This window comes from Budorcas taxicolor, chromosome X, assembly GCF_023091745.1.
Source record: "Budorcas taxicolor isolate Tak-1 chromosome X, Takin1.1, whole genome shotgun sequence".
Taxonomy (NCBI): Eukaryota; Metazoa; Chordata; class Mammalia; order Artiodactyla; family Bovidae; genus Budorcas; species Budorcas taxicolor.
The window spans coordinates 74,055,323-74,068,142 of record NC_068935.1 but is presented as its reverse complement, the minus strand read 5'-3'; the positions used below and the strand labels follow the sequence as shown (position 1 = coordinate 74,068,142).

General features: G+C 39.6%; 1 protein-coding gene across 1 annotated transcript in view; it reads right to left on the bottom strand.

Annotated features, from left to right (window-relative positions):
- The window catches only part of MAGT1 (magnesium transporter 1), a 46,701-nt gene extending 36,468 nt beyond the window's left edge, over window positions 1–10,233 (bottom strand). Inside the window, exon 1 of the mRNA XM_052663115.1 lies at window positions 10,108–10,233. Coding sequence (XP_052519075.1) covers window positions 10,108–10,209 — 102 coding nt within the window. The 5' untranslated portion in view covers window positions 10,210–10,233. The remainder of the gene's footprint in view (window positions 1–10,107) is intronic.
- Between the last annotated feature and the right edge of the window lie 2,587 nt (window positions 10,234–12,820).

Below are 12,820 nucleotides of genomic sequence, written 5' to 3'. Positions count from 1 at the left end.
AAAATCGTTCAAGCTAGACCTCAACAGTAGTTGAACCGAAAACTTCCAGATGTAAGCTAGGTTTAAAAAGACAGAGGAACCAGAGATCAAATTGCTAACATTCGTTGGATCATAGAGAAAGCAAAGGAATTCCAGAAAAAACATCCAGTTCTGCTTCACTGACTACACTAAAGCCTTTGACTGTATGGATCATATAACAAACTGTGGAAAATTCTTCAAGAGATAGGAATACCAGACCACCTTATGTCTCCTGAGAAACCTGTATGCTGGTCAAGAAGCAACAGTTAGAACCAGACATGGAAAAACTGACTATTTCAAAACTGAAAAAGGAGTTTGTCAAGGCTGTATATTGTCACCCTGCTTATTTAAGTTACATGCAGAGTACATCATGCCAAATGCTGGACTAGATTAATCACAAGCTGTAATCAAGACTGCCAGGAGAAATATCAGCAACCTCAGATATGCAGATGATACCACCCTAATGGCAGAAAGCAAAGAGGAACCAAAGAGCCTCTTGACGAGGGTAAAAGAATAGTGAAAAAGCTGCCTTGAACTCAACATTCAAAAAATTAAGATCATGGCATCTGGTCCCATCACTTCATGGCAAATAGAAGGAGAAAAGTGGAGGCAGTGACAGATTTTATTTTCTTCGGCTCTCAAATCACTGCAGATGGTGACTGCCACCATGAAGATGCTTGCTCCTTAGAAAGAAGGTGACGAAAAACCTAGACAGTATTAAGAAGCAGAGACATCACTTTGCCAACAAAGGTCCATCTGGTCAAAGCTATGTTTTTTTTTCCCATAGTTGTGTATGGTTGTGAGAGTTGGTCCATAAGGAAGGCTGAGTGCCAAAGAATTGATGCTTTTGAACTGTGGTGCTGGAGAAGACTCTTGAGAATCCCTTGGACTGCAAGGAGATCAAATCAGTCAATCCTAAAGGAAATCAGTCCTGAATATTCATTGGAAGGACTGGTGCCAAAGCTGAAACTCCAATACTTTTGCCAACTGATGCAAAGAACCGACTCACTGGAAGAGACCCTGATTCTGGGCAAGATTGAAGGCAAAAGGAAAAGAGGGCAACAGAGGATAAGATGGTTAGATAGCATCACCAACTCAATTGACATGAATTTGGGGAGATAGTGGAGGACAGAGGAGCCTTGCATGCTTCAGTCCATGGGTTCCCAAAGAGTCAGACATAACTCATCGACTGAACAACAACAACAACAACAAAATGGGATTATCACCTCAAAACACTGCTTAATACAGAGGCAATTAATTACTTTCTGAGTTCATTTTTGACAAATGAACTGAAGACAGATCACAACAAAATATGAACTAGTTTTAAACTTTTACAAATAAAGGCACATAAACATAGCTCAGAGCATGATAATTAAAAGTTATAATCCTTATTCACAATGATCTAACCTTTAAAATTTTAATATGTCTCAAGATGGTAAGCCCATCTTGAATTGGTTTTATTGAGAAAATATAAGCTACTATTTTGAATGCCTTCCATGTATGTGTCAGGTAGCAACTTCTCTTCTTACAGAAGGAACATTCAATTCAATGGGAGGCTTCCCTGGTGGCTCAGACAAGTAAAGAATCTGCCTGCAATGCAGGAGACCCAGATTCTATCCCTAGGTTGGGAAGATCCCTTGGAGAAGGGAATGGCTACCCACCACTCCAGTATTCTTGCCTGGAGAATTCCATGGACAGAGGAGCCTGGGGGGCTACAATCCATGGGGTCACAAATTCCTACAACACCACAATGAGGTTAAATACTCTATTTTTATTCCATTTATTATTTCTTTTTATTTCATTTAAATGTTGAGTAAACAGGATCAGAGAGGTTAAGTAACTTGGACGAAGTGTCACAGTTAGTAAGACACAAAGCTAGGATTCAAACAGAGCATTCTAAATCAAGCAATAGCAGCATTACTAACATGCTGGACCAGGTAATTCTTTGTTGTGGGGAGCTGTCTGGCACATTGCTTACTAAGCAGCATCCCTGACCTCTACCTGTTTGATGTCTGTACCATCACCAGCTACCACCAACCAAAAATGTCTCCATACATTGCAAGGTAATCCTTGGGAAGTAAAATTCTTCACTCCCTCATTGAGAAACATTGTTCTAAACTGAAAAGGATTTTAACAGCTCAACTCAAGCTTTTATAATTTTATTATGTATTCAAAAATATTTGTATTAATTACTGATCAGAACACAATGTAAAAGAAAGATTTGGTAGTAAAAGTAAGTAAAAACTTCCTGGAGAAAGCCCTTAGCACGACAGATAATAAAATTCCTAGGCCTGTGTTTCCCAAAGTGTGGCTAATGTAAAGGAGCCTATTAAAAGGGCAGACTTCTAGGTTTCATCCTCCAGTAAATCTGATTCAGTAGATCTACATAAACTCCACTCAAAGGATGCTGATTAGCAGGTTAGCTGATATAAAAGACCTAGCAGCATGCCTGAGTAAGACATATTGTCTGTCCAATAACGTGCTGGGTTTCCTGTCTGGTTTGGTGGGCCAAAAACACAGATGTTTTTCCATGAACCCAATACAAATTGAGTGTTATAAATCCATTCACTTACTTCTAAGAAACTGCTTGGTGAGCAGGTCGCTGAATTTTGTCAGGTTTATCAGTTACTGCTCCTGGCTACCTCTATGGTAAGATAGCACCACCATCAGTCACTGAGACTGAGGCTTTTATTTGCCAACAAGGCATCATCCATATAGTGAACGCTTTAAACATGGAAAGGGAGAGGAACTTATGCTAAATCCTGACTCACCAACTAGTAGCAAATGGCAGAAGAGTTTCGGTACTCGCAGGGGAGACTATAAACATATATAGGAGGCCTTGCTACCTGAATATGAACGGACCTTGATCCTCACATGTCAGTAAGATGGCACAAGGTGTTAGTGATGTCTAAGCCTGTATAGCACCTGTCATCAGACTATGTAATGGATTTAGTTGCAGTCACAATGTCTGGGAGCAACAGTTGCAATCAGCTGGTAATAAGCTGCTATAAGACTTCAGTTCCTGTTAAGTCTTTTTTTTTTAACTGGCATTAAGGGCTAAGATACTACATCACTTACCATCTCTGATGCCTTTAAGTCTTTAATCAAGGCTGTGATTTCCCATTTTCTTTCTGGGGGAAGGGGCGGATCTTAAGCTTCTGGTGGATTCCAAGAATATGGAGTTTTAACATAAACCCAAAGTGATTTTGTATGCGTTGAAGTTTCAGTATTGCTGTTCTACATTTTAATTCTTATGAGCAAGTCATCAAGACAGTATGGTACTGGCACAAAGACAGAAATATAGATCAATGGAACAAAATAGAAAGCCCAGAGATAAATCCACGCACCTATGGACACCTTATCTTTGACAAAGGAGGCAAGAATATACAATGGAGAGAAGACAATCTCTGTAACAATCTCTTTCCTAGTGGTGCTGGGAAAACTGGTCAACCACTTGTAAAAGAATGAAACTAGAATACTTTCTAACACCATACACTAAAACAAACTCAAAATGGATTGAAGATCTGAACATAAGACCAGAAACTATAAAACTCCTAGAGGAAAACATAGGCAAAACACTCTCTGACATCAATCACAGCAGGATCCTCTATGACCCACCTCACAGAATATTGGAAATAAAAGCAAAAATAAACAAATGGGACCTAATTAAAGTTAAAAGCTTCTGCACAACAAAGGAAACTATAAGCAAGTTGAAAAGACAGCCCTCAGAATGGGAGAATATAATAGCAAATGAAGCAACTGACAAAGGATTAATCTCAAAAATATACAAGCAACTCCTGCAGCTCAATTCCAGAAAAATAAGCGACCCAATCAAAAAATGGGCCAAAGAACTAAACAGACATTTCTCCAAAGAAGACATACAGATGGCTAACAAACACATGAAAAGATGCTCAACATCTCTCATTATCAGAAAAATGCAAATCAAAACAATGAGGTACCATCTCATGCTGGTCAGAATGGCCACTATCCAAAAGTCTACAAGCAATAAATGCCAGAGAGGGTGCAGAGAAAAGGGAACCCTCTTACACTGTTGGTGGGAATGCAAACTAGTACAGCCATTATGGAGAACAGTGTGGAGATTCCTTAAAAAACTGGAAATAGAACTGCCATATGACCCAGCAATCCCACACTACTGGGAATACACACCGAGGAAACCAGAATTCAAAGACACATGTACCCAAGTGTTCATCACGGCACTGTTTATAATAGACAGGACATGGAAGCAACCTAGATGTCCATCAGCAGATGAATGGATAAGAAAGCTGTGGTACACATACACAATGGAATATTACTCAGCCATTGAAAAGAATACATTTGAATCAGTTCTAATGAGGAGGATGAAACTGGAGCCGATTATACAGAGTGAAGTAAGCCAGAAAGAAAAACACCAATACAGTATACTAATGCATACATATGGAATTTAGAAAGATGGTAACGATAACCCTATATGCGAGACAGCAAAAAAGACACAGATGTATACAACAGTCTTTTGGACTCTGGGAGAGGGTGAGGGTGGGATGATTTGGGAGAATGGCATTGAAACATGTATATTATCATATGTGAAACAAATCGCCAGTCCAGGTTCGACGCATGAGACAGTGTGCTAAGGGCTGGTGCACTGGCATGACCCCGAGGGATGGGATAGGGAGGGAGGTGGGAGGGGGTTTCAGGATGGGGAACACATGTACACCCATGGCAGATTCGTGTCAATGTATGGCAAAATCACTACAATATTGTAAAGAAAAGAGAAATTCTTTTACAGGCTAAAAGAATTTAGCCTGCAATTAGCCTCCAATTAAAATAAATAAATTTATATTTAAAAAATTATTATGAGCAAGGACCCCATGTTATATAATTTCTATGCAATTATATACAGAAATTAAATAAGCATTAAGCAATTTAAGTTATAAACAACAGGAAAAAATACACCATTCCTAAAAATAAACCTCCACATGTTTCTGAAATGGTTGAAGAATGTGATATATTCAAGATAACTCAAATATAACACATATAATACCTTAATAATTCCTAGACACTTCTTTTACTACTCCTCTCGTCTTTTCTGATTTTATAAAAGAATTTCTCTTTTCTCAATATTTGAGTTAAAAGTTTTCTTCATTGGAGTAAATCTCTAGTAATGAAGAAACTTCTTATTTAGGGGTGCTTCTCATTCATTGTTAAGAGCCCTTTGTTTGTTTCTGAAAGCTATGGCTCAGAAACAAAAGTTTCATTTTCCTATAGCCTCTACATTAAGTCCCACTAATCACTCTCTAGATATTCCTTTATCTTACAAAGTCATAATAATCAAAAGTAAAGGGTTAAGGGGCTTTCCTAGTGGCTCAGTGGTAAAGAATCCACCCTGCCAATGCAGGAGGCACGGGTTTGATCTCTGGTCTGGGAAGATCCCACATGCCAGGGAGCACCTAAGCCTGTGCACCACAGTTACTGAGCTTGTGCTCTGGAGTCCAGGAGCTGTAACTACTGAGTCCACTTGCCACAACTACTGAAGCCTGTGTACCCTAGAGCCTGTGCTCTATAAAGAGAAGCCACTGCAATGACAAGCCCACACACCACAACTAGAGAGTAGCCCCCACTCTCCACAACTTGAGAAAAAGTCCAAGCAGCAACGAAGACTCAGTACAGCAAAAAAAAAGAAAAAAAAGAAAAATATATATATACACACACATATATATATTTAAAACGTAAACAGTTAAAATGTCACCTGCGCCCTTCAGGTCCTCCTACTTACTATTTAATACTTTAAAGTTATTAGTAAGAAACACATTTTCCAAGGATGATAGTACATGAAGAGATTTATCAACCAAACTCAGCAACTCAAAGTAATAATTGATTTGGAACCAACTTTATTTCAAATACTTTTTCCACTAATTAGTTTAAAAAAAACATTTGAGAAAATACATCCATCCAGTTTTAAAATGTGCTCTGGATATATTTATTCAAAACAAAAGTTTACTATGAAAAAACACTAGATTTATTTCTCCCCTTCTTGGAGTACATTACTTTCAAGTACTCAAATAAAACAAAAAGAAGACTGATAATATTCACAATCAAAATATAATACCAACAAAGTTAAGTAGTAAGCTTAAAGTCTTTCTCTCCTCTTGAAACATGTAAATTAGTATGGCCACAAAATAATCCTGCTAACAGGAAGTCAATGAATATCTCTAATTCTGTTAGTAATAATCAAGTATGATGAATCTTTTAGGAATATAAGAAATTGCAGTGACAACAGTTTAATTTTATTCTACTTCCTTGCATAATATCTCAATTAGCTCTAGCAAAGTAGATTAAGCTTTAACAATTACAAATTCTATCAATGACTATCACTTATCAAAGATAGCATATAAGAATTCACTATCATTTAAATTCTGATCCTGCCATTAAGATTACTTTTAAATTTCAGAATAAAGCTAAGCATCACCAGTCTGAATTCCTCTAAAATGCACCTCCTTTTCCCTCAAAACTTACTTCATTGTATCTGTGTTCTAGACCATCATGGTTTATTCATAAAAATTCTTGATTTTTAGCTTTCCTGATAATCCACTAGTCTACAAGTGTTAGTTTAGAAAACTCCTGGTTAAGGAATAAATTTCCAATTCTATCCTTAAATTAAGAGTAAGACTTAACAGATCTGGAAACATAATTGGCAGATAATAACTGAAGGACAAAGACAGTAAACAGAGAAGAGAGTATTTGTAATTCTTAAATGCTATCTGGTCTATTCTCAGTTTACATATTTCCTGGAGAGGGCTAAAATATTCCACTATCCCTTCTTCTTGATGTTTTAGTTTTGGAGGATGTCTCAATTCGCTTGTTTTGCAATGCTACTGAGTCTTTGGTTCTTGGTAATAAGGTATTTTCTAAGTAATTGCTGGGGTTTTTTGCATGTGACATTTTTATGTATCAGTTCTCAAAGCAATGTCAGAGAATATAGAAGTTTTTTCAGTATTGCCTGACTTGCCAAAATATGCAGATAATTTTATTTTCTGAATAATCTTCATAAAATCTTGACACAAAAAGATCAATTGAAAAATATTTTATATTGGGATTTCCCTGGTGGTCCGATACCTGGTTGGGGAACTAAGACCCTACATGCTGTGGAACAACTGGCCCCATGTGCCACAACTACTGAGCCAGCTCCCACAACTAGAGAGTCCATTTGCCTCAATGAAAGATCCCACATAACACAATGGAGATCCCACAGGCCACAACTACGACCCAACACAGCCAAATAAATTTCTAAAAAATGTATACTGCAGAGAAACACAATTTTATTTTATAATATTCATCTAACGTCATCTACATGCCAGATATATTAGGCACTTTACAGGGCCCATCTCCTTTAATTTTCACAATATGAAAAGAAATAGGCATTTTCCCATTCTACTTTAAGGAAAATGAGACTCAGAGTAACTGGCTAAAGATCACCTGGATTGCATTAACATATATGCTCTTTAAAATTTTACACAATATTTTGAAAACTGAGTAAACGGAGGGAAAACTTTATCTGCCATCCTAGCATTATTAAGACCATTTTTTAATGTTTCGGTATGCTTCATGCATTGACTCTTTTCCAGGGAATTCCCTGGCAGCCCATAGGTTTGGATTCAGTGCTTTCACTCATGGGGCCCAGGTTCGATCCCTGGTCAGGGAACTAAGATCCCACATGACTTGCAGCTAGTATAGGGAGGAGCTTGAATTGAGATGAGTCTGCGAAGAAACAGATTATATAAGTTCTTTTGTACTTCGCAAAATACATTTTTTTAACCTTTTGGTTTTCAGTTTTTCTCCTTATCATCTCTGGCAACACTATGAAGGATGAGTTCAAGGATATCAGTTAGACAGTTATGGCAATAAATTTGCAAGAGCATAACAGTCTTGAACAGTGGGCATGGTGAGAGGGGAGTTAGAATCTGATTCCTTAAAATATTTTATTGAGATAAAATTCACATAACATAAAATCTACTGTGTTAACAATTTTAAAGTGCACAATTCATTGCTGATCCCTTTTAAAAGTACTTTAACCCCTGCTAGTTTAGTGAGAGGTTAAATGAATAAATAATTTAATTAGTAGAAATACTGGTTATTAAAAACTACACTTTTTTACTTAAAAAGGGTAAGTGGTGGTTGTAGAAATTTAGACAATACCAGCATACAAGGCAAAAAGTTAAAGTCTTCCCCTAATGAACAATCCCAAATATCCAGAGGTAGCCACTGTTCTGTATTCTTACAAAGGTTTCTTTCTATGTATACCTAACTTGTAGTTTTTTTTTAACATAAAAGGTCTCCAGAATATAAAACTATGTATTGCTCTACATCTTGTTTTCCACGTAAAAAATAGCTTGGAATCCTCCTTAAAAAGCCCATCGATTTCTAGTTCCAGTATAGGTGCTTGCTCATTTTGTACACTTTGTATATTGTATATTTTTAACTTCACTTTTTGCCAATCTAATATGTAACTCGTTTTAATATGCTACCTTTTTTTATGGAATAGGACAAATACTCAGCAAATATTCAGAGAAGGCAGGTTCTTTTAAAATTCTGCTCAAGTTGACAAGCATCTGAGCCGATTAAATAGCATTTTTAAAGTGCATGTTAGATGAGGGGTCCAATACCTGGGTGGGGAAGACCCCCTGGAGGAGGGCATGGCAACCCACTCCAGTATTCCTGCCTGGAGAATTCCATGGACAGAGGAGCCTGGTGGGCTACAGTCCATGGGGTCACAAAGAGTCAGACACGACTAAAGCGACTTAGGAGGCACGAACACACAGGTATTGTGTACAAAAGGAAGCACAAAATGTACAGGAAATAGCTAAGACTAACCAAAGATCTTAGTCTTCGTTCTTCAACGGTTAACCGTGTAAGCTTAGGACTTAGGTTTCCTCATTTATAAAATTAGAGCGCATAAACAATTGCTAGTAATTTGTAAAGCTCTTAAGAGCAAACGGCTCTAAGTCACAAATGTTTCAAAACAATAATGTTAAAAAATCCTCACCTTGGACTGCTTAACAGTGAGTAAAGAACGTTGTATCTCCTCCACTTGTCAAAGCCAGTAAATTCCACAAGGAGGGACCTTAGTTTTGTTCACTTATGTATACTAAGTTCCCAGAACAATGGCTGGCACGCTTGATATTTGGTAAATGGTTGAAAATGGGTTAAGAACTTCACTCCCGTAAATAAAGAAAGCTGAGCCCGGAAGAATTGATACTTTTGAACTGTGGTTTTGGAGAAGACTCTTGAGAGTCCCTTGGACGGCAAGGAGATCCAACCAGTCCATTCTAAAGCAAATCAGTCCTGAATATTGGAAGGACTGACGCTAAAGCTGAAACTCCAATACTTTGGCCACCTGATGCGAAGAACTGACTCAATGGAAAAGATCCTGATGCTGGGAAAGATTGAAGGCAGGAGGAGAAGGGGACGACAAAGGATGAGATGGTTGGATAGCATCACCAAATCTATGAATGTAAGTTTGAATAAGCTCTGGGAGTTGCTGATGGACAGGGAAGCCTGGCGTGCTACAGTCCATGGGGTCACAAAGAGTTGGACAGGACTGAGCAACTGAACTGAAATTGCTTTCAATCAATTTTTTGGACAATGAAATAAACTTGGCATAGCTCCGCTCTTCTGTTTAATCCTCTCATTCCTGAAGTGAAAATGCTACATAATATAGTTCTTACACGTCTAAAAGGAAGTTACATCTATTGACAGCAGCGTCAGATATTCTACCCCTTGAACCTAAAGTCGAACTTCCCTCCACCACCTGATGGGGCCCATATTCAAAGAAGTGTCAAAACTCGTAGTTTTGTTTATCTACACGCCTACAGAAGCCAGGCTGTCACCTACTCCGCATCACTATCAGACTCGACAATCCCAGAAGAAAAAGTGTTACGGTTTCTTCTCTTGCGAACCCCACAATTCTAAAAACGGCAGAACTGAAGCCACCAAAGACACAGAACTGACGGGGAAAGGGATTGGGAAGAAAAAAACAGATTCTCTCAAGCCCCTCTCGTTCGGAAAAGCCCGTGTTGCTGGAAACAGCGTCCTCACCTCCTTCTTTCTCTGGGCAGAGGCTGAGGGAACCCCGAAAACAAGCAGCAGTGCCACCGCCATGATTGCAAAGACACACCAACGCCACCAACGCGCTGCCATGTTCGTCTTCTCTCCCGCCTAGAAGGGAAACTTTCCTAGGGCTGGGTCTGAGGGTTGGTTGGGCGTGAGAACAGGCAAACCAGCCCCCTCTCTCCTCATTGGCCCAGCTCAGCCCTGTCGGTAGTCCCCTCACAAAACGTCACGACGCTGTACTGCCAAACGCCCGCTAAAAGACGGCTCACTTCTAATTGGTCTCCGTTAGCCAATACAAAAACGATAGTCTGGAGGTTTTACATTGGTCCGCTAAGGATGATGGACAACCCCTTTCGTTAAACGTAAAGATGGCGGGTGTAGGCTCTTTAAACGCGCCTGCGCAGTTGTGAAGCATTGCGGCTTTTCAGTGTTGGAGATGGCCTAAGGTTACTGAAACAGGATATTTATTTTCTCCTCAGATACTTTTAGAAGTCTCTGAAATCGACCGGACTTCACTGGTGGTCCAATGCTTAAGAAATCGCCTGCCAATGCAGGGGACACTGTTCGATCTTACTCCCTCTGGGAATATTCCACATGCTGCGAGGGCAACTAAGCCCCAGGCCACAGCTACTGAGCCAGCGGGCCCCAGAGTCCGTGCTCCAGAGCAACAGAGGCCACCATAATGAGAAAACGGGCATCGCATTTAGAGAGTAGCTTCTCTCCGCTCAACCAGAGAAACTGCCCGACAACCCCGCCCCTTCCTCCACCAGCGCGATACCTCCCCCCTCCCCCAGCCCAGGGAGACACAAAGACTCAGCCTAGCCAAAAGTAAATAAAAAACTAAATTAATTTCAAAAAAAGAAACCCACCTCTTTCGTGTACTATTCTAGAAAAATTATGCCTAGCCATGTAACTGATAAGACCTATCCCGAGCCTGTCGTTTGGCCTCCAAAGTGTTTCGAATCCAAAAAAGGTAAAAAAGGCAAGAAAGGAAAAACAATATTGCTGAAGGAGAATTTTTTAAGACGGTGCCACGTGTGCTGAACAGAGCACATGTCAAAAGTTATTTTCTAAAGTGCTTATTCATGGCAATCTTTTAGATGTATGAGGCGGGCACCAACAAGGACTTATATTTGATTTAAGACAGCAAATTTAAATTTGATTATAGACAGCAAAGTTTTTTTTTTTTTTAACTTGTCATTAGTTTGAGGGGTGGATGGCACACTAAGGTTGTAAGAAAGCACTTAGGTTTTTTTAAGTTTCTGTTTCATAATCGGTTGTCTTAAATATCCAAATCCCTTTTCTAAAAAATAACAAAAATCCTACATAGCAGAACTTTCCCTTTATTTGTCCCAGTTCTGTTTATCATCAGTTCAGTTCAGTTCAATTGCTCAGTCGTGTCCGACTCTTTGCGACCCCATGAATCGCAGCACGCCAGGCCTCCCTGTCCATCACCAACTCCTGGAGTTCACTCAAACTCACTTCCATCGAGTCGGTGATGCCATCCAGCCATCTCATCCTCTGTCGTCCCCTTTTCTTCCTGACCCCCAATCCCTCCCAGCACTGTCTTTTCCAGTGAGTCAACTCTTCGCATGAGGTGGCCAAAGTACTGGAGTTTCAGCTTTAGCATCGTTCCTTCCAAAGAACACCCAGGGCTGATCTCCTTCAGAATGGACTGGTTGGATCTCCTTGCAATCCAAGGGACTCTCAAGAGTCTTTTCAAACACCACAGTTCAACAGTTCTTTACAGTCCAACTCCCACATCCATATGTGACCAACTGGAAAAACCATAGCCTCAACTAGATGGACCTTTGTTGGCAAAGTAATGTCTCTGCTTTTCAATATGCTATCTAGGTTGGTCATAGCTTTTCTTCCAAGGAGTAAGCATCTTTTAATTTCATGGCTGCAGTCACCATCTGCAGTGATTTGGGAGGCCAGAAAAATAAAGTCTGACACTGTTTTCCCATCAATTTCCCATGAAGTGATGGGACCAGATGCCATGATCTTAGTTTTCTGAATGTTGAGCTTTAAGCCAACTTTTTCACTCTCCTCTTTCACATTCATCAAGAGGCTTTTAGTTCCTCTTCACTTTCTGCCATAAGGGTGGTGTCATCTGCATATCTGACGTTATTGATATTTGTCCCGGCAATCTTGATTCCAGTTTGTGCTTCTTCCAGCCCAGCGTTTCTCATGATGTACTCTGCATAGAAGTTAAATAAGCAGGGTGACAATATACAGCCTTGATGTACTCCTTTTCCTATTTGGAACCAGTCTGTTGTTCCATGTCCAGTTCTAACTGTTGCTTCCTGACCTGCATATAAGTTTCTCAAGAGGCAGGTCAGGTGGTCTGATATTCCCATGTCTCTCAGAATTTTCCACAGTTTATTGTGATCCACACAGTCAAAGGCTTTGGCATAGTCAATAAAGCAGAAATAGATGTTTTTCTGGAACTCCCTTGCTTTTTCCATGATCCAGTGGATGTTGGCAATTTGATCTCTGGTTCCTCTGCCTTTTCTAAAACCAGCTTGAACATCAGGACGTTCATGGTTCATGTATTGCTGAAGCCTGGCTTGGAGAATTTTGAGCATTACTTTACTAGTGTGTGAGATGAGTGCAATTGTGCGGTAGTTTGAGCATTCTTTGGTATTGCCTTTCTTTGGGATTGGAATGAAAACTGACGTTTTCCAGTCCTGTGGCC